The 27,978-nt window shown below is 40.8% G+C and overlaps 1 protein-coding gene across 5 annotated transcripts in view; it reads right to left on the bottom strand.

The window, feature by feature from the left end:
* FNIP2 (folliculin interacting protein 2) overlaps window positions 1-27,978 on the bottom strand; it is a 117,090-nt gene that overhangs the window by 22,195 nt on the left and 66,917 nt on the right. For 4 of the 5 annotated variants that reach the window (XM_045552185.1, XM_045552189.1, XM_045552184.1 and 1 more), the window contains 7 exons: window positions 20,781-20,910; window positions 13,925-14,126; window positions 13,523-13,611; window positions 11,203-11,349; window positions 10,915-11,084; window positions 3,510-4,860; window positions 2,449-2,605 (listed from right to left, as the gene is read on the bottom strand). In XM_045552185.1, coding sequence (XP_045408141.1) covers window positions 2,449-2,605; window positions 3,510-4,860; window positions 10,915-11,084; window positions 11,203-11,349; window positions 13,523-13,611; window positions 13,925-14,126; window positions 20,781-20,910 — 2,246 coding nt within the window. The remainder of the gene's footprint in view (window positions 1-2,448; window positions 2,606-3,509; window positions 4,861-10,914; window positions 11,085-11,202; window positions 11,350-13,522; window positions 13,612-13,924; window positions 14,127-20,780; window positions 20,911-27,978) is intronic. The other variant, XM_045552187.1, reaches the window with a different exon arrangement.

Raw genomic sequence — 27,978 nt, 5'->3', positions numbered from 1 at the left:
AAGTCCAATGAAGTCTAGCATGAACACTGGGAAAATTATTAATGTCCAAAAAATAGGTTTTGATTGATAAAGCAATTTATTCCAATTTTCTCTTCCTCAACAAGCCATTATTATAGCTCTAACTCCGGTCATGTACTTGTTCTTGGATCTTTGCTTCTTTTTTTGGCAACATACTCAAGAATTCAAATAATCACTAGGCTGTATGGAGCAGTAAATTCAATATAGCATTTAATAAAATACTCAACTTATTTTTCAACAAATATTTGTAAATAGATGTTGAAAGTAAAGCTGTTTAAAAACAAACAGACAAAAAACACTGCCATAGACCAGAGTGCCAGTCTGAGAGGCAGTTTAAATGGAACACTACTTCAAAAGCAAAATTCATTATGATGAATGTGTCAAATGAAATTAGGAATCCACTAATGCTAATTGGATATATTCTGAATGCATTAAACTTCTGAAGATATTTTTATGAACCGTTTGCAATTTCCTATTAACACCCACGCATGGCTGCACTTTGGATATACCCGCAATTTGACACAATATAGGTTATTATGCTTAATAACTTTCCATCTCTCAGGGTGATTACATAGTTTAAAGAAATGAGAAAAGCTACAGTGTGAAAACACTACTTCTGAAAGGCAGGGAAAATGAAATATTAAAAAGCTTGAAGAGTAATGACAGAATAAATATGGTTGTGTTTTTTCAAATATAAGAATTATAGAGGCAGATGGTCACCATGAAAATCTAATATATAAAAATTAGAACTTGCCAGCCTATGGAAAACATAAAAAATTTCAAGAATGGTTTTACAGATAAGTTCAAAGAGGGTTTATCAATCAACGGACATTTCCATGGTGGTCAGTGAGTGAATATAGGGCATTCAGATACAACCCCCCAGCTGCTAAGACTGATGTCACTGAGGACAATCCCATTAGTTCACATGCAGTCTCTCAGTGCCTCTGTCAGAAGTAGAACACTGGGCTTCGTGGGAGAAAGGCCCAGTGAACACCAATGTTCTCAGGAAACAAAATGACAGCAGAGCAGAAAGAAAACACCCAACAGGTTTTGCATATACAGTTTATATAAACATAAGGTGCTGACAGAAAAGGAAATGAAGTCCTCTAATTCCCTGCCTTAACACTACAGGCAGCTACTAGGCATATATAGTCTACAAAATTGCAGAGGCATCATACAACGCTTAGGACAACTCAGAAAGATGACACCATCCAATGACGGCATTGTTCTCATCCTAGGGTCATTGATGTACAGACCCGTGGAATGATAAATGAGTATGTAGTGTCCATTATAACTATGAAAATAAATTACATTACGTATAGAGACAAAAGCAACATCACAGCTTCATTCCAGGGATATCCCAGTGAGGGTGGCGTTGGCCCACACAGCAGGGTGGAGTAGGAATGTCTGGCCACACTGCTCATCTCTTCACCCTCCCCACTGAGGGGGTTAGGAAGACTCCAGCTTCACTACTGAGCTTTTCTTCCCATTCCACACAAATATCCTTAGCCTGTTTAGCCTGTGTCTGATGCATGTTTAGTCTTCACAGAGGACATGCTCAGGCCAAAGATAACATGCAATCCCTTCAGTTCCACCTAGAGGGAAATACTTGTTGGGTGAGGAGATAGGTAATAAGCCAAACTCCAATTTTCTTAATGTAATAAAGACTTTCTCCACTGCACAAGATACAATATGTTTCTAATGCGAAACATTTATTTTTGCACATCTGCCCAATAGCAGCTCAATTAAAAATAGGCCAACAGACTGACACAGTTGCCTTAACTTCTCAGTTCCTGTCACGCTGCAGATAGCAGAAAAGCACTTAACGGCAGCTACAAGGCAATTTTCCAGTAAGTCTTGTTAATCTTTATACAGTCATCCTCATGCAGCCATCAAAGTGAACTTAATGACAAATCAGCTAAAATAAATTACTTTTAGGAACTTGTTTAAGAATCAGATAAAAAGCAAACCATATGTGACATCGCTTTGGTCCTCCCCATGATGGCATATAATTGTCACCATCTGTGGTGTCTATTCCATCTGCCGACCTACCTGCCTCCCAACCATCCCCAGAGCCACGCTTTGCCCTTCTCTGTCCTGTTATGGGCCCCAAGAGGCTCACCCCTATGGACCACAGGACTGTATCTGCATCAGCTGTGACCTTGCTTTCTGGTTTCCAGCTGGGCTCAGCCACTGAGAGGCACCCGAAGAGATGGGAGGATGGGAGGAGAGACGGCAGGAAGTCATACTGCTCCTACAGCTATCCTGCGAGGCCCTGGGTGCTTCACCAGTCCTTGCTGTTTCCGTAACCCTGCCCACATCTCTATAAACAACCCCTTAACTAGTCTTCAGTCTAAACACCTCCTTGTGGGCCAAGACCTCAGCTGACACACTGTTAGCAGCCAGAGGCTCCAAGCTGGGATCACTCACATGAACTGTGTGGGCCAGGTCGGCCAACAGGCACTGCTTCAGCTTCTCGTCACTGCTGGTCCCATGAAGCACGAGGTCAGGCATGTACGTGGGGCAATAACCTGCCAGAAGTGAGCGGCCAAAGTTTCTTACATTCTGGGTGCTGATGCTCTGAGACCTAAAACAACATTTGGCCCATTAAAATACACAGTTGAAAATGTATGTCCTTCTTTCATCATAAATGGAACAAAAGCCCAGATGACAGGTAAATAAAATAGATTCAGGGTGTCCCGTTTCACCAGTCCTCTAGTAAGTGGATCATTGGTGTGGGAACAGGAGGGGGTGGGGAAAGAAAAAGGAGTTTTTTTTTTTGAAAATGGAAGGCCAGAAAAGTATTATATTTCCATGGCTGGTTATGAGTTTTTTCTTGTACCTCATATCAAACATCCACCAGGCGGTCTGTATCAAAAGAGTGAAGATAGAAAAAACCTGAGGAAGGGCTCTTGCCAAAAGTCTGGCTTTAGGAATTTGACATATCTGCACAGGGTGGTGCCCATGACGGTGCAGAAGAACAGAAGAAATCTCTAATTACTGCTTTCAGTCATCACAGACCAAATAATCAACCTGATGGAGTGTTAAGGAAGAGGTGTTGTTTCCCAACCACCTCACGCTGTTCTGACCGGCAGGACAGAGGCCACATGGCGAGTGTAATCCACCACCTCTGAAGCCAGGCATCTGCTGCCAGCCGTACAACTTCCCTACAGATGACAGAAAATTAAACTCCCTGTTCCCTACCACCACCTCTACCATATCCCTGAGCTTCTCCAAACTGTCACGATGCTGCAGAGACAACCACTGGCCTTCTTCATCAGTGAGCTCAGTCACACTAAGCCAGTGATCATCCTTGGACAAACGACAGCCTGGAAACTGCCCACCCTGATTTGGTAACACTTCTAATACTCTGAGAAAAAAAAGGCACTGTGTGTTAAGCAACCTACAGCAGCTAACGTGATCATGGGTGTCAGGCCAGGAAGACAGTAGCTGAACCCAGTTCCCTCTACTTCCCGGCCTGCCAGCATTACCTTGGCAAGGGCAGCTCCACTTCCAAGCACCCTTCGGTCCTGTCATCACTGTGACCTAGATCTGGTGTGGCTGAAGCACATGCTTCGTCGTCACTGTCTCCAAGAGCGCTGTCGGAGCTTTCATTCCTCGGAATGTCTCCTTCGACCCTGAAGTCGGCCTTCTCATCGTCATCCCCACAGGGGACATCTGCAGCAACCGAGAGGCCAGAGTCCTGCTGGACACACCTGTCTGCAACAGGCTCTAACAGAGGCCCTTCCGCAGCCTTCAGATACAAACCTCGCGTTTTCTCCAGCGTCCCCCTTCCGGTTCCCGCCGCAGTGCCGGCAGCTGCACCCGAGCCAGCAGCGTGGTTGACTTGCCCAGCAGCCTCTGTGGCGGTGTTGGCTCTGATGCCTCTGTCCTCAGCGAAACCCCTGTCAGACTCACCTTCGTCCCCCTCAGAAGACTGATTCTGAGGACAGCAGACATTCTTTTGAAAGCCAGGTTTGAAGAAGCACCTAGAAACCCGCGGGTCCTGAGCCCCGTCAGTGGCCGTCCTGGGCTCGGCCGAGGGACTGGCTGACTCTGGACATTGTCTGCAGGCCCTTAGCCGCTCTTCCATTTTTTTTGTGCGGCTTTCAAAGTCAGACTCTGGAGATGCGGAGCTTCCAATCTGGAAAGTGACCTTTTCTAAAGGAGGCTTCTCACGGAAATGTCTGTCGGGGCAAGGCCAGGCTGCTGACCGGTCTGGTAGTTTCCTGGGCATCTCCCCTTTCAACTGCTCACTGGCGGTTTGTTGGTGGATCTTCATTCCTGTCCCTAGCCCTTCGCAGCTGGAAAATCTTGAAGAGCCATCTTGCAGTGCCTCTTTTAAACTTTCTTCATCCCCACAAAATGCGCCCTGAAGTTTCCAAGAACTGTCTAATGCTGCCTCTTGGAATCCCATGCTACAAGCCTCAGAACTCTGCTCTGACCTCTTGTTTCCTTCTTTGTCAGGTTTGGGACCCAGGTCTCTGATGTCAGTGCCCTCCAGGGTCTCAGGTAACCTCGCATGCTGGGAGTTCTTTCTCTCAGCTGTCGTTAGCGGTAGGATGGGGGGTACGAGAGCAGGCTCATTTCTCACTGTAACTACCACATACTCAGACTCCTCCACTTCTCCTTTCTCCAAGGCTGTTATAATCTTGCTCCCATTTAAAACTTGGTCACCTTCACTGTGATTCCCACTCCAGGTCAGCTGGTTCTCTTGCAGCTCGGAGCAACGGAGAAAGTATGTGAGGACATAAAGTATGCGCTGGACCAAATCCTTCTGTTTCCCTACCACCACGGTGCGAGTCAGTCTCACTGGAGAGCCTATGGCTCCGTAAAGATCACCTAGAGAGCAAAAGTGGACACAAGACAAAGTCCTCTGGGGTTAGCATGTCACAGAGATGTCAGCCTTTATAAGAGCAACACAGATAACTTGTATTCCCAACCTAGAATCATTTCTTCAGACACCTGATTTCTAATTTCTAGTAATGACAATGTTTTAGTTTTGCCTGTCATGGAGAGCCAGCCTGGAAAGCCCGGGCACAGGCTGCAGCCCACCACCCTTGGTGCATGGACCCGGGCTATTGCGGACACCACGCCTGTGGGGTCTTTCCACGTAGCGCACTGGCTGAGCCAGTGGCTGGCCCAAGCAAGGCTAAAGCCAGAGCTCCGAGTGTGGCCAGATCCAATACTGAATCTCCGAAAGCGGAAGCATGTGTTAGAAGAACCCCAGGAAAATGGGCCTTGGGATGAAATCCAAATTCAAGGATTTCTAAACAGAAGTGCAGTGAATCAACTCAAAATACTTCATGATGTGGTCTGCTTAGATTTCTCTCAAAACACGTACACATACCAGGTAGAATCATATGATTAACAAGAAGAAAATCACTTAGTCCTGACTAATGAGTCTGAAGGTTTTATTTTATTTCAAATAAAATTCTGCCGGAAAAAAAATATGTCCCATTAGTTATATCCTGACAAGTTCATTAAAAATTGGCTAATGCACCACAGGTCTACATCCCGCTTAAGGACGGAAGAATAAGGGCAAGTGTGTCATCCAACCACCCAGCCGTTAGGAGCTTCTCATCAAAAATATTTCAGTTAACTATTAAAACTATTGCATTTGATAACTTGATTATTACATTGGACAATAAGTTGTATATTTGATACTTTGTTGGTAATAATAATATGGACAATTATAATAAAGAGCCAGTATTTACTGACTGGACAGGCACTCTGCTAAGAGCCTAAATGTTGACCTCATTGTATCTCTGTATAACCAACCTGGAATTAGAAACCATTAAAGAAATATGTTGGAACAAATAAAAAACTGAAAAGATATGAAATAAAGGAGACATGATACGTGGTAGTATTAATAGTTATAAACAAGAACTTAAGAAGTTAGAATTCATCTGAGGAATGCACCTAGAGGGGGGAAAGGCATTATAAAAGTATATACTAGATAAAACTAAAATTAATAAAGATGGAAAAAGCTTATGAGAACCACCAGGAAGTACGTGTCCCCGGGGACACATCAGGAAGTTCCTCCTCTGGAGAGTGTTCCCTGGTGTGAGGCTCCTAAGGACATTCAAAGGGCAGGACAGAAATAATAATCAACAGTCCTCTCTATAAAAAGACTGGATTATAGGCCAATAGAACTTAATTTTGCAGCTTTTGCAACTGACTGAGAAATCATCCTAGAATTCAGAAGAGTAACTCAGAAATATAGTCTGATGGTAGGACTTTTGTTTGAGAAAACTTTCTTGACTAAGAGCTTATTACTCTTACTTTCCTTTGATTACATCTGCCCATTGCTGCAGGGCATCACAGTCTTTTCAGGAATTCGTGGGCCATTTCTGTTAAATCAATTTCAATGTTAATAGAGAAAAAGCATTACATTTCTAAAATCTGCTATACCAAACCACAGGGGAAAGGCCACTCAGAATGACATTTTCTAGCAATGCATTTAACTTTTACTATTGCACATTTTAATAACTAAATGGAAAAAGCAAAACAAGGAAAGTTATTAAAAATACAACTTATGATAATTTAAACTATATAAAGTAATGAGAGCAATGTGTGTAGTACCAGCATTATTACTTTATAGCCAAACATCATAAAATAATGAATGCATCATTACAATAATAGACCCATAATATTAAAGATTTACTGGATCTTGAACTTGAAGGCAATTTTTTGAATCCCGAATTAAAGAGGCTACTAATTTTTAGAGTAGATTCCTTTGTTTTCATGAGTATAATTTTTTAAAATGAAGAAGAGGTAGCACAACAATGTGAATATCCTTAACACTACTGAACCATATGCTTAGAAATGGTCATGATGATGAACTTTGTTATGTTTTTTACCTCAATTAAAAATAAAAATTTAGATGTAAAACAGAGAGGCAAATGGGAGAAAAACAGGACAAAAGGACAAAAGGAAGGAGTGAAAGGGTGCTTGCAGGAGACAGAGAGAGCACAGAAGCTGGAAGGGATGTTGGGCAGGCCGGGAGGAAAGATCAAAGGAAAGGCGGATAGACAGGGGAGACTAAGGGAGGAAAGACAGGGAGGAGAGGCACAGAGAGAGGAAAGGGGGAATAACAGAGAGAAGGATGAGAAAGGAGAAAGAAAAAAGATGGGACATTAGAGAGGTGCAAAGTGATAGAGGACCAGAGAGAAGGAAAATAGGGTGGAGAAGGGGAGGTGAGAACAGCAAAGAGGGTAAAGCACACATTGGAAAAGATAAAAAAAAAAATGTCTAGGGAAAGCGAAAAGACAGAAACAGGAACTTAGAGAGGGGAAGAAGCAATGAGGTGGAGAAGCTGAGGCAACTGAGGAGCCCTGTTTAGAGAGGACAGTAGAAAGAGAAGGGGTAGAGGTAGGGGAATGTAGAGACAGAAACCCACAGAAACTGGGAGAAGCTGAGAAAAAATAAAAAAGGAGATGAGAGAAAAAACTAAGGACCTTGAAGGGACTCTTATTTATGATTGCATTCTAGAAATGTCTATGCTAGGGAATTCTCCCTTAAACAGTGTTTCCCTACACCCTACACATTTTGACTATGTCTTTATTACCACCATTAGTGCAAGACATTTTCTAATTTCTCTTGTGAAATCTGTTTGGCTTGTGGGTTATTAAAATGTGGTTGTTTCATATCTGAGCAGTTGGGAATTTTCTTTCTTTTTAAAAAAATTGATTTATAGTCAAATTCTACTGTATTTTGAAAAAAAATAACATTTAAACTGTTGGGGGAAAAAAAGAAGAAATTTCAGACATTTTTACTTATATTAATTTAAACCAGTGATCTGAGGAGAAAAAGTGCTTTTCATTTCCTTAAACCCTCAAGATCATTAGGTCAAAAAGAGACCAATACGGAACTCCTTCAATCCCTGGTGTAAGACAGTGGCCTCCAAACTCTGTACACCCACACCAAAAAAGAAATATACCTTATACCACAACCTCACACACCCCTGGAAACAAACATTTTACAAAACATATATGTAAGCCGCTCTGATATTTTCCATTCTATTATACCTTTTCAATGCTTTTTTGACCCATTAAATTGTTTCCACAGCCCACCAGTGGGAAAACACTCGCAGAGAGCACACATCCCAGGCACAGGCAAGGTTGCTAAGCTCCTGAACAGCAAGTCGGTGAAAGTGTGGAAGGGCTCATTGCTCCCAGCCTCTCCCTTCTGGTCCCTGGGAACGCTGAGAAGCCACGGAGAGCTGGGCACTGCAGGGGTCCCTGTCCTGGCAAGCTCCCAGAGAAGTCTGTGAACTGATTCAAGACAGAATCTCTTCTATCACTTAGGAACCTGGATTAAAATTACACCTGCATCATTGTATATTCCCACAGCTTATTATATTTTTCTATTTTTCTGTGACTTGCTAAATACTTAATGAAAAAAACTTTGGAAGCCAAGTGCCTCCTCTGTCAAATTATTGAAGCTTCTTGATGTTTGTAATAACAGAAACTCAACCAACACTTACGCTTGCCTTTGCAAAGCTATCCCTGCCTTCTCTGCCCTGGGCCTCATCCCCTTCCTCACACCTCTCTTGTCAACAGTCAGATCCCTGCTGCCTTGTTTGGGAAAGGGAGGATTGAAGACTTTCAACAATACATGATCTCCCCTGAAAAATGACAATTGTGAACCCACAGGAAGGAGATTCTAACTTGCTATGCTGAACATCGGGAATTAATGGCTCTCAATTAGGTTAAATTTCAAATGAGAAGCATGCCTAATTATAAATACATTTATCTAACTAAATGCACACTGCTTAATTAGCATTGTTTTTAAATGGGTGACCCAGCAGCATGAAACACCATGTTTCCTTAATATCCAGCCCCCTTCCCTTTACCACTTAATGATACTACATTCTTCCCCAAGGTTACTGGCCCATAACAAAAACAACCATGTTTTGTCCTCCCCAGAGTGAATCAGGCCATGTTCTGTGTTCTTGCCTCAGTTCAGTATTGATCGTTTGTATTGTCTATTTAAAAAAATTTTTAATTGACATGTAATAACTGTACATATTTACGGGGTACAGTGTGATATTACAATACCTATATACAATGTGTAATGATCAAATCAGAATAATTAGCATATCCATCACCTCAAACACTCATCATTTCTTTGTGCTAGGAACATTCAAAATCCTCTCTCATAGCTATTAATACCTGAAAATACAGAATAAATTACTGTTAACTATAGTCATCCTACAGTGCTACAGAACACCAGAATTTATTCCTCCTGTCTAGCTGTAATTTTGTATGTTAGGCAACCTCTCCCTATCACTCTCCCTTTAAGTCCATTTTTAGCATCCATAAATTCTTTAGTTAATTCATTTAAAACACACCTATTATCCCCAAACCATGAGACCTGAACTCCCTTACACATCTCATGACCAAGGGCACAAGGACAAGACAACATCTGTATTGCTATAAAATGAGGACAATAGTTACAGGGTCGGAAGGGGAATCTAATCAATATGTGTAAAAAGCACTTAAAACAGCACGTGGCTCATAGTGTTAGCTTTCGTTATTGTTATTCTAATAGGATATTTTCTAATACTGGGGTGCTTTCCCCCACTCCCTATTTCATTTTCTAGAAAATGCCATTTTAACATTTTCTCAAGTAAGCCTTTCTGAAAATCCCCTCCATCTCCTCACTCTGTCTCTCTAGATGCCCCTACAATACACTGTTTGCAGCAGCAGCACCAGCAGCCATAACAAAAGTGCTTTATATCACTGACTTAATTCCCACAGCAACTGTGAGGTAAGTTCCATCATCACACGTTTCACAGGTGAGGCAACAGGTGGGGGAGAAGCAGGGCAACCTGCCCGCAGAGACTGGGCCCTGCGACCAGACCCCAGCCCCATGTGCCTCACCTCTACGCCTTCTGTCCCTCTCTTGTCCTCTTGAACACCCCCACCAAAGGGGTATCAGGATGCTCTGAAATCAAGAGATCACGAATCTGCTTCTCTGTTGCGCAGCCAGTGCCCGAGGCGAGGCAGCGTGTGCTGCTCAACTCTCCAGCCCAGCATTGTTCAGGCCCTGTCTCAATGGGGTGAGTGAGAGTGAGTGTCGAGTTGTTCTTTGTCACTCTAATGTTTGGTGAGTGAGAGGCCCCAGAGTATCCTTCTCCTCCACAGGAACCCAGATATGCAACTCCAGTCTCACTAGCCCCAAACTCGATTACCAAACTACGCCAAAGCACTGGATTCCTATACCAAGCCTAAGTACAAAGTGTGAGGAAATAAATGCCGTCACTAATTGCAAAGAAGCAGTGTAGAGAAAGATAAGATTTCTGACTTATGCTAAAACTTAAAAGGTAGTGAGATCAGGGTGCGTTACCTTGTTTTTTTTCTCATTTTTTCCCCCAATCCACTCCATCTTCTGGGACAGTGGCTCTCAACCAAGCAGTGTTTTGCCAACAACATCCCCAGCTTCACCCCCAACAGCTGACAATGTCAGGAGACATTTTTGATTAGTACAACTTCAGGCAGGGAGGGAGTTCTACTGGCATCTAGTGACTAGAGGCCAGGGATGCCGCTAAACATCCGATAACACACACAACAGCTCTGCCCCTTCCCCCAGCAACTCAACTGGTCCAAAATGTCACCAGTGCCAAGGTTGAGAAACCCTACTCTAGGGTAAACAGCCACTGTGGAATGGGAGAACACCGTTTACCTACCCTGTTTTAAGAGGGTAGAACAAAGCTGCTAGTAGGGGAGGTGGTAGCCTCACAGTTAGAATCTGTGGGCCAAACCTGTATTCCCTGCCTGCCCAGTGGCAACCCATGAATCACTGGGTTGGAGAGCCAGTATAAACTACAAATTCTAGCAATTTTCCTATTCCATCCCATACATTCTCTGAACAGTCAAACTAGGTACTAACCCAGCTGCGCCCAGAGTGGATTATATGGATGTGTCTTGGCCAGCATGTTCACTGACTGAGAGGTGCGTTTCTCCGAGAAGGCTTTAATGGGAGGGTGATCCACAGGCATGACAGTTGGCACCCAGGCCAGGTGGTAGGTTAACACTGCAGTCAATAAGGCAGCAAAAAACCTTGGAGAAATGGAAGAAAATACAATCAGATTACTTAGCGCAGGAAGGGGCATGTCCTATATAGCACGTCCACTAGCTATGGAATTTGCATATAAGCCTCCAGAGAGTTAAAGCTTACTGGTTTTTGTTGATCTGTTCTATTAGAAGTGTAAACTCCTTGAGAAAGCGCTGGCAGAGCTGGGTTTTTTCCAAAGTGCTAGACATCATGGTAAGCCATACAGGTTCCGCTATCCTTGGAACAGAATATAAGTTCCAGATAGTTCCTCTATAGAAGAGAAAAAGAAGGGATACACAAAACTGTTACAAATATTATTTTGGATAACCTTGGTATAAAAGAATAAAGGAGAAAACAATAATTTGGATGTATGTAGTCCTTAAGGGATTCAAGCTTCATACATAACAGGGGTTGTAAACTATGGCCCACAGGGCCAAATCTGACTGCTACTTTTTATAAATAAAGTTTTATTGGGACACAGTCATGCTCATTTGTTTACATATTGTCTATGGCTGTTTCGCAGGAAAAACGCAAAGCTGAGTTGCTCCAACAGACTCTTTACAGAAAAGTATGCCAACCACTGATATAAAATATCCATTTTAAAAACAATTTATTTTCACAATGCCTGTGTCAGAATTTACAATCATTTTTATAGTAAACAATAAAGAGAGAAAAAAAGCACATGCTAGTTCAGGGGCAGCTCAACTCTCCCAATTTCTGGTTAATGCTTTGGGGTTCACTATGCCAAAGAACACTATTCATTTTAGATGGAAAAAACCACACAAATGGCTCTTGTTTATTATATGATATACTAAGTTTTTACATGGAGGCCTAGAGAGATTGGGTTACCTGCACAAGACATACAAATATTTAATGACAGGGTCCGGGTGAGAATTCAGTTCTCTATCTCTGGCACATATAACTTATACTCTAAGTTATATGCCTCACAAATGCTTTTGCAAAGAGCATACTAACTTGGCTTAGGATGTCCACTTAAAAGGACACTATATCTCCAAATTTAAAACACATCCACTATTCCCAAATCAAGACAGATGAGACATATTCTGACTTGACATTCTAACTGTGTACAGGAAAGAATTGGGACACAATAGAATTCTACCTTGACAAAAAACAAGCACCTGCTGAGTTAGGCAGCAATGGCAACAGTTATATGTCACTGGGACTCATCTACTAAAACTAAGGTCTCCAAATGCTAGCACTTGATTCTGTCACCATTTCTGGAGGGATTGATTGTTGAAGTAAGAACAAGATCTAGGTACACAGTGAGGTTTTTTGGTTCTGTACATTCAGTTTCTTGATGCCTGAAAAATGAATACTTTCATGAAGGTAGTATGTAGACTCTTGAGCACAAGCCAGCATCTAGTCTGGCCATAGTGAGCAACAGGCAAAACCAGTGATGCCCACACAAACTATGGAAGGTTTACTAATCACCAGATTCCCATCAAAAAGCACAACCTCACATTCTTTTTCCCATACATGACTTAAGTTTTAACAATCACCAGATAACGACTAATGTGTTACTTGAGTTCTTTATGTACAACCCAGAGTTCATAAAGGCTGGTGATTTTGTTCCAGGTAGCATTATAGAGTTCACCAACATATACTTTAAGCATCATAAAATGTTCTAATATTCTAAGAACTGTAAAACATTTTTATCCTCCAGCTATGGAGTAACAGTTTGACTCATTAGCTCATGACTGCTTTGGAGTGGGACTCCATTCCCCACCGAGATATTGGCTCTAGGAAATGGTGCAACAATCCCAACTCAGCATGATGGGACAGAATCCCACCTGCTACCCAAAGCAGTGTACCTTTCCACCCAGACATTAGGTGCAAGGACTCTAGAAAACCACTTTCCAGAGTACAAAGACCATCAGTTAGAAATTAACTATGAAGACACACTAATGTGCTCATATAATTTAATGCCCAGACCAGGAAACTTATGAGAGGACACTGGGTATAAACTAGGACCTTTCTGGCAAGCTGGACTGTATGTCTCCCTGACATGCATTCTTCCACCATCTACGCTTCAGATAAGCATCTCTGGACTCAAGTGTCCACATCTGTAAAATGGGGTTAATAGTGCTTACCCTTGCAGCTTTTGTGAGGACACGAGATAATGAAGAGAGTGGTAAGAGACACCTGAATATTAGCTTTCTCCATTCACCCCGTTAAAACAGTCATGTCAAAGACTGTCCATTGGGCAGTAGTGAGGATTACTCAGTGGTGGGTTACTTAAATTTTTGCTCTGTTTGGTCTCAGAGTCCATCTTGAAGGCCAAAGATGCTAAAGAGACTAATAATTGCCAGCCTCCCAATTCTGCGAAGGCGCGGGTCTCTCTGTACTCCTAGGTCCGTGGTTGCTGTTGCTACCGCTGCTCATAAATAGCCCTGGTTGGATTTGCCAAACTTTGCCACTTTACCTGAATTCCCCCAGAGCTTCCATCAGACGGCTGACATAAAACTGGACGCGGAGGGTTGATTCTGCAATTTTCCTGCAGGAGATCATGGCCTTCATTGAAGAGAAAGCAAGCCAAATTACTGAGAAGAAATTTTATAACATATCTACTGGGCTTTTTAATGAAAGATAATATTATAATCAATTAGAAACACTCAATAATGCCTTCAGTCATGAAAAAGCAGTAATTTCCTTCCCTCCAGCAATCCAGAGTCTGGTAACTAACAACAAAACCTAAGGATCTATCACTGCTGTGGGTGATTTAACTTCTTTAGGAAAGAGATCTGATACATAAACAAAGTGATTCTGTCATCTTTAAAGCCCCATAATTGTTTCTTTATTTGACATTGGATTACACTCTTATTACCTTTTCAATTGCACTCTTCAGCCTGTTCATGTGAGATTCAAACAGGGGAAAATGAGAAAAAAAGAAGTCCTGGAAATTCTTTTGTGCTTCTTCTTTCTCACACAAGGAAAAGATGATGCTTATGGCAATTTTCTTTCTTCTAACCATGGCTGGATTAGAACTACAGGTTTCTTCAGCCAAGCTGAATGTCTCATCAGTTGACCTGGAGGAAAAAGAAATTTGAAAAGTTGCCATGCATCAGTGAGACACGCTGAAGACAAACTGTGACGCCCGGGGACGGCATTCAGAAAGCTAATTCAGAACACTCAGTCTTAACTAGGAGTGTGTCTACCTCTAGTTCATTCTCCTCTGTAATTCCCTGTCATGAAAAATGAGAAGAACAGCTGGCCACACAGTATTACCGTAACGTGAAAAGAAACTCAAATGAAAATGAAAAGTAATTTAAATGTCCCCTTATGAGACTCTTGTCCTTTTCTCTCTGGATCATTTTTATGTCAGACTGACGGTATTTAGGAAGGAGCATAAAATATCTGTTTGCTCAAAATATAGGTCCTTTGTCTTGGTTAATAGATACCAACAGAGGAGAGTTAGAAGAGGAATGATTCTCCGTGGTATTCTGTTTAACAAAGGCATCGTATTTGAATATTTACTGGTACTTCCAGGCTTGTTTCCCAAGGCTATTAAAACCACTAGATGAAGTTACTCCTCTAAAGGCTCAGATTAAGCCACGTGGTTGACCAAGCTCTCTGGGAAATCCCCCAAGCAGAAAGACTCGCCTTTCTTCTGTTACAGTCAAATTCCCAAAAAACTTATGACTCTTCTGAGAGATTCTGCTTTTATGATAAGAGCCATGAAGCCAATAAATTCTAAATACATAGTCAATTTGTTTTAACAAGTAAGCCTCACAAATATGGCCTAACCATGTCTCTTACTCAACCATTGTGAAAAGCCAAGTATAGCTACCCCATAGCTACCAAGAGCAAGAGTGAAAATAAAAAAATTAATTTGCTCTTTTTCTACAAAGACACCAAAGCAAAGGACATAACATATTGCAAGTGAAAGCATCTAGCCTGGCACGCAGTAGGTATGCAATGCATTTTCTCTTTCTCATTGACTCCACCATTTGGCTTCATATCTCTGCCAAACATGGGAAGGAACCGCTTCCTCCATTTTCAGTAATGCAAATTACAACATAATAATTACTTATGCTGGGCAGAATTTGAGGCAGTTTGCCTTCTGCCCTTGGTCCTAAACTTCTTATTTAGTGCTCTACTCACAGTCTGTAATGTTCCTGTGATTTCAAATATATTCAGATTTTATTAAACACATATACATCAAAAGATTTAAGGTCAGGGAAGCTATTTTATTTTTAAAGAAAAGGAGACCGACATCACAGTTATATGTTACCGTTTCCCTTAACTTCAAAGAAGATCCCGGAGATGTAGACATGGTTGATAAATCAGTAGAAGGTTTTCACTCCAGACATGTCACTGGCAGCACATGGTGCGACTGTAAATGCATTAACTGTTCTGAGAAATCCCTACGTCCTAATCATCAGAAAAAATTCTTGATGCTTTCTCAGAACTTCACACAATCTCACACGATGCTCCCCTCTTCTTTTCTAAAATACCTGTACTAAAACCTTGTTTTCCTGCACTAGTATCTTCTTTTCTGTATAGGAAATTTTTCTGAGCTTATATTACAAGACTTATAATCCTTTTCTCTTTGTCTGGCATCTCCTATTTCCCTTCTTTTTCAGAAGTAAGATGAGCACATCAGTCCACTCATCTTCAGGCCAACTTGATCTTTAATAACCAAACTGCAATAAACACTGAATCCTATGAAGCTTTACTCATCATCTTCACCTCCACACTATAAACAATAGCCAAATCTTTCATCAGGTTTAACATAGCAGAGAGTGCCACCTGCTGAATTTCTGAAAAATTTCCACAGCTGTAACAGTGGATAATTCTTGCTTGCTTCACTGTATCCCTCTACTGAATTCTAAAGCAAACACGCTTCATTCTATAGACTTGGATCAACCACGGAACCTGGAATAAATCAGGTCATGTGGTGTGGTAATTATATTTTAAAAATTCTTCTATAATAAAAGGGTGTTTGAGAATGTTTCCAGAAATTTAAGTGTACACTCAAATACTTCATCATATCTTTACCCCCAAGTCATCAGGGAAGGTACACAGGCTGTTTTGCAAATGTGGAGACCGAGGCAGAGTGCATATTCAACTTGCCTCAAAAACAGAAAGCTTCTTGGTAACAATGCTGGAATTAGATAGAAACTAGGGTTTCTATCTTCTAGTCCAGGCTCACTTTTGGGACACTGGAAATGACCGGGGACTCTGACCTCATGGCTAATCCGTCTGCTGGCGCCCACGCAGCACACCAGCTGGAGTACTGAGGGGAAGGAGCTGGACGCAACTGCATCAGCTGACAGGCCCTGGAGTCAGGGAAAGACTGCAGCTACACACACAATTTTTTTCCCTTATAAAGACATCAGATAGAATTTTGTTGATATTTATGAATAAGCATTTATGTACATTATAAGTACTTCAAGATCACAAATAACTGAAGCCGAAACTATGATTATGTAAGTACATCTCAATAATCTATAATTGATATCAGGACTGCTTAGTCTAATTGTTATTTACGTCAGCTTTGAATGTAACACTAATCTATGTAATACATTGGACCATATGAAATTTGACATCTTCGAAGGTCAAAGAACGTCCTATCAGCATAATTCAAATCAAAGGACATTATACCTTGCTCCTTTAGGGTTTCAGTAACCTCATTAAGTGATGGAATCCCTGAAGCTTGTCTTTCCCTATAGACAGCACCGCTGTACCAGCTACTAGATGCCCAAGCCCCTTTCCCCACCAGGGAATCAAAGCTTATACTTGGCATAGTCAACTGTTAAGAATTGTCTTAGGAAGGATATCTTTAATTACTGTGTATTTTCTCTCAAAGCCAGAAGCAATCACCATTTTTGGTACCCATTGTCTTCTTGTCTCTAGTATAAGAAACTAATTTTTCCACCCACATACCTACCAAAAGGGAGAGATCAAACTGCAACATCCTTTAAGTGAAAGGATCTTCACAGGCACAGTGATTAATTCAAAGTGTCTGCTGCACTTACACTGTCAGTGTTCAACAGGGCTGGCTGCATGAGCTGGTGACCCTGCTCACACAGGGCCCTGCTCTCAGAAGGGCCTCAGGCTTCGTTTCATGTTCTGGGATTGCTGTCTTCGAATCTTCATAATTTTATCTTTGAACTTGTGTGCTGTAAGCAAAGTCTCATGGGACAATGAACCACGTCTTGGGGCTCAGGAGCAAGACTCTTCTGACCCTCTCCTGCCCTTCCTTCTCCTGCTCCCCTCTCTCCCTTAAGGCAGGCCACAGAAACTAGAATTCCTCTTCCCAAAGGTAGGTCATAGAAACTGGAACCCCTTTTCCCCCAAGCCAGCCATAAAACCTAAAAATATTGTCCTAACTTTTTCCTGCCTTTCTGTATAAGAGCTGGCCAAAAAAATTCTCTGACCTACCTTGTCTGAAAGTAAATCACAAGACCCTCATTCCAGGAGGGGTCCTGCCCTAAACCTGGGAGGAAGGAATGCTACAGAGAGGTCAAGAAGAATTCTGAACAGACAGGCCGTGCTGGTTTTTTCTGCGTAAGTCTAATACTATTAGATCATACCCTTTTGTCCAACCACAGTTCCACATGGCTGTCCATTCTTCATTAAACCTAAGCATAAAATAGACAGTTTTCTCTATGTCTTTGGGTCTTTATCTCTGAAAGCTCTCGTGTTGTGTAAAACTTTGATTAAATAAATTTGTTACGCTTTTCTCTTGTTAACCTCTATTTTGTTATAGGAATGTAAGCTATGACCCTTATGATAGGGAGGAAAGTTATCACACCCTTTCTCACCCTACACATGCACATAAGCAGTGAAGACACTGGGCAGCAGTTTGTACATGGGTGGGCTCAGAATCAAGGGCATGCTACCCAGACACTGAGCAACTGGCCTGGCGGTCAGCCACACACCCACATGTCTGAGGCAGGCCACGGACTTGGACCCAGACTGATGGCTGTGACAGTGGCAGAAGCAGAAGCAGCCATGGTCACGAGAGATGGGGGAGAGGAGAGAGGAGGGACTCCAGCAGCTTCAGGAACCATGGTGAGAGGCCAGCTTGCCCATCCATCACTGGAGCCTGTCCCCATGGAGTCTGCACAGATATTTAACTCTCTGACCTGAGCCCCAGGACAGTAAATTATCACAAAGTGAAAGCCTACACAGAGACATTGCAATAAAGCATATCAGGAGTTCTTGGAATTCCCCAGAGAGTTTATAATCTCTGGTTTTGAAAACTGCTGCAATATTGCAAAGCAAATATTCACAGGCATAGAAATAGAAATTTAATGTAACGATTATCATACTGGACCAAAAACCCCCACTGTTTACACATGAGCTTTAGTTGAACAAATTATTAATGAAGACCATTTAAAAATTAATTTTTCCTCATAATTGAGGACACAGTGATAGAATGCATAAACAGGCATTTTGAATGATATACAACTCATAAGGACATTTTTAATTTCTTGTAAGATCTCCACAAGTTGCAGGAAATGTCAGAAGAAACATTAAAATAACCTTGTATAAATTTACACCTAAAATTAAATTCAGACTTTCACGAAATGGAACTGTGTGAAGAACTAAATCTTTAAAAAATTGTTCCACAAGAATCATCTGATCTAGATGTGCTAAAATTTACATTTGGAAAGTTTATCTGAAATTTATCCCAATGTTGTCATAGCCCATAAAGCTACGTAACATCACATCAGCAGAAAGATCCTTCTCTAAGTAAAAAATTACCAAAAATTATTTGCCACCTTACATTTGTCAGGAGTGACCAATATCACTTTCAAACATGTTGACTGAAAGCCAAGTTGCTAAACCTATAAATATTGATGACCTAACAAGTAAACCTGTAGAAAAGTGAGCCAGAAAAATCTTATGATGACCCAAGATATCACATGAAATATTATTTATTATGTTATATAAAATTATGACACCAAAAACATTATTTTTGGAATTTATAAATTTATGTTATTCATCTATCACTATTACCTCTATTACATCTTAAAATAAAATATTCTTTAAAAAAAACAACCTTTAAGTGTCTTTCATAGTACTTTTCTTGCTTTTTAGGCAAGAGGTTCAAACAGTTTCATTTTGTACTGGTCCCACAAATCATGTAGCCAACCCTGACTGTATTCACAGACCTTCTGAACATCAGATATTTATTTTAGGTATCAGTTCACTAGAGAGTCTTTAGTTCCCAATGCCAGGTCTCAATTCAAATTAGAGTATTGAAGAATTTTGGAGAAGTGAGTTAAGGAACACTATTCAACTTTGGATTTAAACCTGAAGAGACGTGAAAGCATTTTCAATAAAGAGAAGATGTCTGAAGGAGAAGGTTTCCAAGATCCAACTCTTCCAATCACAGACACTGTGAGAATAGTGAGGATGGTGGCAGCTCCTTTTCCTGACCGATGGCAGTAATGGTGATGACAACAATAGCAACCATAGCACCAGGTAATTTGTATTGACTAGTATTTTATTTACCATATCCTGTGTCCTGGCTAAAAGCTGGACTTGCTGCAACTCATTTAACCCGCCCAACCACACTCTGAGGCGGTACCAATATTAGCATCACATTGCAGACAAGGAGGCAACACTTAGAATCCAGGTTAACTTGCTCCACCATTCACCTAGCGAGTGGCAGAGCTAGGGCTTGTCCTCATACCAAATTCCAACCCCTTCGTCACTCGACTAGAAATGCCCCAACCACAAAGCAGCTCCCAGTGAGCGATGCAACTGTAGTTTTTTCTTTCTGTCCAGCTCCTGAGGATTGTGAGCAGAACAGGGGAAGAGGCAAGCAGCCCGACTTATGCTACACGCATGTACCATCTCTTCCACGAAGGGCTCCCAATTCCCCTGTGACCACCCCTGTTTTGTCCCTCCTAGGAATCCCAGAGCACTTATGTCTCCCATGGCATTTATCATGTAACAGCCTTATACCATTATTTATATGTATACCATCTTCCCCACCAGTCTGTAAGTACTTCAAGTGCAGGCGCGTAGATGAAGATGTTTATAGCTTCACAGATCCTGACATATGATAATTACTAGTCAATTTACTAAGTCAATTAATTGACATGTGAGTTTTTATAGGTACACATAAAAACTCCCCTTTAAGTTTTTGTGCTGTAGGAAGAGGAGGTTGGAAGCTACTGCTGTAACATCAAATGTACATGTTGCACACAACTAAATTTTAGATCCAAAAACCAACTGAAATGAAGACAGAAAATACCTAGATGCTGTCTCTATAATCATATTCATGTCTGTTCAGTTTAAGAATTTAAGTTTTACAAAAAGAATATGTCAAACCCTTGATTTCATATATTTCAAGTATCACACTGGTATCACTGTAGCCAAGGAGAGATTTATCCTCCCCTTCATTACTTATAAAAGCTACATCTCGAAGGGATCCAATTTAAAGAGGGCACACTCATTTTAAATTAACACCAAATCTACACCAAATACAACACAACTACCCGGATATTTCCTAGTGTCTTCCAAATGAGAAGATTTCTTTTAAAGCTTTTATTTATTCTTTCTTTAGAACTTCTAACTAGTAAGCTTGCAGGCTAAGCTGAAACTAATCATAATGTTTGAACTGTTTTTCCATTGACATCAGGCAAGTACAGCTGCCCTGACAGTTTCACCAAGCTACCGACACTAGCACTTTTCTCAGTAAGAGGAAACTTGCAACTCACCTCCTTGGAAAGATGCCATTTTCCAGACTCGTTGTCTGACTTCGAAGCCAGCGGCGCTGGTAACTGCTGGAAGAGGATGTAGAGGAGCTTGGAGATGGGAAAGGCGTAATCAGAAGACTGCTTAGTGAGGCTGTGGGGAAGAAAATTTGGAATTCACGTAAATGAGTCCTTACATAGCTACATAATGTACAACATTAGCAATATATTAAATACCACTGAACTGTATACTTAAAAAATAATGGTCATGATGATAAATTTTATGTTATATATATTTTAACATAATAAAAAGATTGGAAAAATATATATATGTAAAGTAACCTAAATTTTCAGAGTCTACCAGTGTTATCCAGCAGGGGGAGACTGTAACTTCTTCCTTACTAAGATTTCTGCACAGCAAAGAAAACATCATTTAAAAAGGAAAACAAATTAAAGGAAACAAGAATTACAGATATAGCAAGTACATAAGTTATCAGGCCCCACATTTCAAATGCAAAATAGTTATTATTCCAATTAAAGTATAAACTGCAGATTTCTGATAAAATGGTCCACATAACTGTTTATATTGCTACCTGGTAACTAATGCCATGTACAATGCTTACTTATATATATTTCCTCCTCTTGACTACTTCTTCTCTCCATATTTTGAGGTAAAATTTATGCAAATGAGTATTTCTTCCTCCTTCCCAAACCCCATCTCTACAATACAATACTTATCCTTCTTCCCTTCAACCCCCTTGTTATCCTCTTGCCTGTGAAAAAGCAACCTCTGCTTGGGTTACTTATTTGCCTCTGAGCCCCTGTGTCCCCCACTACATAATATTGGATGTCTACACTTGGGCTCTCAGGAAGTATGAGCTGACTGAGCCAGCCCACACTTTTCTAACAGGCAAGGAGGGACTGGTCTCTCTCAGGGTAGGCAGAGGGTTTCTTTCAAGTCATGGCTGCTTGATGAACATCTGCTGGTTTGGAAGAATGAAAGGAGAAGACAGACTTGTTCTGCTTTTACTTCCCTAGGGCTAAGGAATTAGGCACTGAAATGTCACTCTGTCCAGTGGAAAAGAAAATGGGGTGCTGCAGATGGCTGGTCAACATCTTCAGAAGCAAATCACACGGCAAAGGAAACTGATTTCGATAAACAGTATACTATGCTCGTGGATATCACTTGATAAGGCAGTTTCTCCATATGAACTATTACATTTTTATTTACACTTTTGCAGGCAGATGTAAACAACTTAACTCCCTGATCTGAGCTCTTAAATACTACAGGAGTTGTTTGGCTATTTGTCAGTAATAAAAAACCGGATCCTGGAGAGTGCCAGGTGCCATGCTAGGCAACTGAGATATAGTGGAGGCCAAGACAGAATCCATCCTTATGGAGCTTCAGGTCTATAAGAACATCAGTGATCATGATAATGAGAGCTTCTCTTCCACAGCAGAAGTCTATGGGATGCTTTTCTTAGAATCTAGTCAATAGTCACAGAAAATTTGTTTGGTGGGTCTTAATCACCTTTGTATCCCTTGTACCCAAGGCAGTGCCCTGAACACAGGAGGCAACTGGCAAATATTTACTGAATATATGGCACTTTTTTTTTTACTAAGGTGTTGCCCAGATGTGGCTGGCCCCAGAAGCTGCCTCTGTTCTGATGTGGCTCCAGTAAGTCACCAAAACCAAATCCACATTTCAAATATCAATGAGTGGGTAATTTTATTGAGAATTTTGAAATTAGAAGAGAGCTTTTCCTCAAATTCACACAAAGTTACTTAATTAAAAAAAAAAAAAATCCCAGGCTGGGCACAGTGGCTCACTCCTGTAATCCTAGCACTTTGGAAACTTTTGTCCATTATATATAAAAAGACTTATTACTGGATCATGATGTAAAATGCATTAGCATGGGTTGTAGACAAAAGAAAAATGTGAAAAACACTGACCTACTTCATAGGGTCCCTGCAAAGATTAAACAAATCGATACATGTGCAACACAACCCAGTGCCCCACAAAATAAATGTTAGCTATTCACTCCCTTTGATAATTCTTGGAAAACGTGGGCCAAGTAAGACATTTTGGAGTTCTAAAAGATTATTAGCTCTGATTAAATAATTATGAAAAGAACTTAGGACTTGTAATAAAGACATGAAAAGGGAAGGCAAAAAATAAAAGAAATAGAAAAGAACATTCCTTTCGTCCTGCTAAAGGACAATTTTTTATGGTATACAAATAAGACATTTATAGCTTAGTGCTATCCAGCACTTCCTCATGAAAAAAATTTTATTTTTTAAGATTTTTATATAAAAGTACTGTGGCACATCACTATCAATCATACACTCTGGCAAACAATATAGTACGACTTTCAAATGCAAGAGCAGGACTAATCTTAACTTGCAAACCACTGCTATTTTCATGATTAAAGGGCGGATTCAGATATCTGTTCAATCAACATTAGTGCATTTGAATATTGATTGACATGGCTCAAGGTCTGAAAGGCAGCACTGTCTGATGCAATGCTGGGCTTCTGGGGTGCATTTGAACCACCTGGGGGAGCTTGTTTAAAATCAGAGCTGTCCCCAGCTGATTCATTAACTGGCAACAGAGCCTGGCATCTGCATGATACTGAAAAGAGTTTTTGCGTGAGAGTTCAGTGGTGTGCGTTCCAGCCCTAGCAATGCCCCTGATTAGCCCTGTGAACTGGAAAAAAAATTCTTCAGCTGGTGCCTCAGCTATAAAATGTAAGACTTTTAGTTAAATTATTCATAGGCTTAGTTTCAGTTTTAAAAGTGCTATATCTAATGCTCCTTAATATTTTTAGTATCACTTTTGTTTTTACAATATTTTCATAATTAGAAAAAAAGCTAATACATACAGACTGCAAAAACTTTTGCAGCTTTATGCATTAGTAATAAAGATTACCCCTAGTCACATTACAAGGAGATTTTAAACCTGGTTCACTCTCTGAAAAAACTGTGCTTTTATCCCCACCCTACTGTCTAGGGAGGAGTCTTCAACTAGCACCTGTTTATTCCTGCAGAGATTAACAATGAGAAAAGAGACTAAGTCTAAAGATTTAAAAATGCTGATTCTTGTTCTTCTTGGCATGTGCCATTCAAGTTCAAGATTAATGTTTAATTTTCTCTGAAAAACTGTTTGCCATTTTGACAGTTTACTAGACACTGTGAACTGATGATTTGACTACAGAATTTGGATTTTATCAAATAATGCCCTGGAACTCTTACGTCAAATCCATTCACTCAACAAATATTTACTGAACACCTACTAAGACCCTGGCACCATGGTAGGGACCTGGGATGGAAACTTACAGGATACAGGCAGAGTATCTGCCCTTAAGAAGCTTACACTCATGGAACAAATAAATGTTTCAGACTATGATAACTACTATCAAGTAAGTTATTATGATTTTCTTTAAGTAACTAGGGTAAAGGCTTACAAGTGGTGGTAAATTCTTTAATCAGTGGTCAGAGAACACTTTTATGAAAATGGGACATCTCAGTTGAGACGTAAATGCCAACAAGAGCCAGCCATGGAAAGGGCTCAACGGGAGGGCATCCCATACATTCTATATGAAAAGAACTGGATAATATTAATAATTACAAAAAAACTGTGCATACTTCTACTTGTATATATGGATGGACATATTTTCCTCTCTCATTCAATATTCACTGAACATCTACTATATGCCAGGCACCATACAAGCTGCTGGGGATAGAACAGTCAATGTGACGGACTGGGCGGGTTTCTGCCCTCATGGAGCACACATCTTAAAGGAGAAGAAGAAATAAACAATAGTCTCCAAGGAATTAACAAGATAACTGCAGAATGTGGTAAGTCACAGGGAATAACCTTGACTGAGAAAAGGTGCATAAAAGTCTAGAGCTCAGAAGCAGTTACGATTTCTTCAAGTGGGAAGAATTTTGAGGTTGGCTTATGTAGCTTGCTAAGAAATATAATGATAATACCAAAAAAGCAGCACCCTTGGACTTTGTGCAGGAACAGGACTATAGCAAATGTTCAGAGCAGGCCCAAACGTGGACCTAAAACAGCGGGTTTAGGCCTTGCCAAACATATCTCACTTGCAAGGAGACATTTGGAGGAATGATGCTGCAGATAGCTCCTCTCTGTCTCTTCTGTAGCCTCCTAAATATATGTATTTGAAAATACTCCCAGTGAAATAAAAAAAGTATTAGTGGCATCAGGGCCCCTGTTTCGTCTCTAAGCTCATCCTGCACCACTGTCTCCTCACTACAGTCCAGCCTTTTTTTTTCATTCCTTACACACAAACCTGCAAAGCCCATTCCCATCCCGTGCCATTCCCATGCCTAAAATGCTCTTTGCTGTGATCTGCATGTGGCAGTCTCTACTGGCATTCAAGTCTCAGCTGAAATTTCACCTTCTCAAAGAGGCCTTCCATGAAGCAACTCCGTATCTTTTCTTTTCTTCAGTGATGTGGTTGCCTACACTTTATTGCTCATCGTCTGTCTCTCTTTTATTGAATATAAACTCCGTGAGATCCAGGATAATGTCTATGTATCACTGATCCAACCCCATCTCCTAGAAAAATGTCTGCTACATGAGATACTCAAGAAATGCTGCTGAATGAAGAATGAGCCAACAGTTAAGTGAAGGATAGTGATGCCTATTTCAGTAAGTATTATAGAAACAAAGCATTAGAGAACAAATTTCTAGACAGAATTCAAAGACTGAATTTGTTAAAAGTTCCTGTGGCCACAGCTATATATACAACATTTAGATTGTCTTTTTCTCCCCCACCTTCATTTTTTTTTTTTTTGGATGATGGTGGTATAGCTCTGAACCTGAGCACTTTTTATATCTGTTTGACACAGAGGGTATTACATCCAAAACACAATAATGATCTGTTTACTATAATGTAATGGTATTTCTTTTCAAGCTCTAGCTTATTTAAACATTTGAAAAATAGAAGGTTCCTTAAAGTTTAGGAGTTGTATTTCTAAACACAACAAAACAGAAGCATTTAAAAAGTCAATGGATAGAGCTGTAACTATTGTCTGGCAGGAAAATCTTATTTTTAATCAATCAAACATGTTAATTTAATAGGCAAATCTAATTACAGGTAATACGTTTTAGCTCCCAAACCACAAAATGATTGTAGGACTTCAAAGAGTCCTCAAAAGCACCACAGGTAGTTTAAGTTTTAATAAAATTCCTATAATGCCCCCTTAAAGAAAAAATAACGTTCTCACCACCATGATTTCAAAGTACCTTATACTTGAATTTCTCATCTAGGATATAAATTCTAGCCTAGACTTGGTGACCAACTCACTCTCTGCATTTATATGCCAAGTTATTCAAATACTATATCTTATTTATAGCCTGGGTTCTAAGAATGAAGTATCTGCAAAAGACTTATGAAAAGCATAAAAACCTGATCCTTTACTCTTCCGTATAAGTAAAAAGTTATTTAGTCTGGCTTCTCAAGGGATTTTAATTCAGATTACACTGAATTTATAAATTAGCACAATTTGATTTCTCACTCCCTTTATTTAGGTCTTCTTTTCATAAAGTTTAAAAAGTTCTCCCTAATAGTATCACACATTTTGTTAGCTGTATTCCTCAATCCCTTATAATTCTGACTGCTATCTGCATTATTTTCTGATTCTAATCTTTTTTAAATAGGTATGTAAGAATGCAAGTTTAGACTACAGGAAAAACCTAAAGTGGAAGAGCCAACAAATTTGTGAGAATGAGGAAGATAAATACCCATTCCAGGAAGATACCATAGGTCTGAAATATAAAGAAATAAGAGAAATTGAGTTCTGTCCAAGCCACATGTATAAGACAAGGCAAAGCAAGGCCAAGGTTCAGTGGTAAAGATACAACCGGGTATTTTTAGACTGGGCAAGTTTATTACCTACACAGACAGGGAAAAGAAGAGTAAGCCAAAAGTGCCAGCTCCCACTGACCCTTATCACCACTTACCAAAAAGGACAACACCACACAAAAGGGACTGGATGTCTGCAATGCAAGCTGCGGGATATCTATTGTTGGGGAGCCAGTACTAGACTATAGCTAAGTACTTTTATATTTTGCAGCTCTAGTTTGGGGGGGGTGGGGGGAAAAGCCCCATATCTCATTAGAACCCTGGAGGTGATCAGAAACTGCCTCAGGAACACCTCCTGGGGCGACAGGGAAGTGAGTAGAAGATGACCTCCTAGTAGCCCCTTCATGGTCTCCCATCCTCTCGTGTTCCAAGAAGATCACAAGTTGTACTGCCAGGACTCAGACAAGTGCAGTTCAAGCCTTTGCCTATCTTATATGGAACTGTGCAAGGTCAACAGGGTGCCACAACCTTGTTCACCTGGACACACAACAAACGATAGCACCCTCGTGGACTCCTGCTCCTCTCTACAAAGCACAGTATCAGTTAAGTCAAGGAAGGGCTCAGGTACAAATGGGCTGTCATTTTGCATTATTCAATGGTACCCATGTTGTAATTAAGAATCTGACTTCATTTCTAGATGCTCAACTGCTGACAGCTCCTCAACTTTACCCTCCCCACCCCCCTTTCCTTCCTGCTCCACATCTGGGCAAGCTGATGAGAAAGCCCATCCTCCAAAGCTTCTTTGGAACCAGTGAGAAGTTCAAACCACATGCAGGAACACACACTCCAGCCTCACCCAGTAACCACCATGAAAACCCCAAGGTTAATCCCCTTTCCCTGTGCTCTCAAGCCACTTTCTGACCAGCTTGGGGGGCCCACCTTACTTTCTCACCAGAAAAATCTCATTATATGAGCAATAAACATTTTCATATCATCTTGGGGTGTGTGCATGTGTGGTGTCATCAGCCTTGACATCCAAACCAAATTTTGGGTGGGGGTCCGTACCGTATCTGCAGAGTGGCCAAAACATGTCTTATTCAAATACTATGATGATATACATCCTTACCCTGAAGGTGCATATAAAAGCACTTAAATAAAAATGTTTAGGCCAGGTGCGGTGGCTCACGCCTGTAATCCTAGCACTCTGGGAGGCTGAGGCAGGAGGATCGCTCAAAGTCAGGAGTTCGAGACCAGCCTGAGCAAGAGCGAGACCCCGTCTCTACTAAAAATAGAAAATTATCTGGACAACTAAAAATATATACACATAGAAAAAATTAGCCGGGCATGGTGGCACATGCCTGTAGTCCCAGCTGCTCGGGACGCTGAGG

The sequence above is a fragment of the Lemur catta genome, chromosome 5 (genome assembly GCF_020740605.2).
Source record: "Lemur catta isolate mLemCat1 chromosome 5, mLemCat1.pri, whole genome shotgun sequence".
In the NCBI taxonomy this organism is placed as follows: domain Eukaryota; kingdom Metazoa; phylum Chordata; class Mammalia; order Primates; family Lemuridae; genus Lemur; species Lemur catta.
The sequence above is the reverse complement of the archived record's forward strand: the minus strand, read 5'-3'. Positions and strand labels throughout refer to the sequence as shown.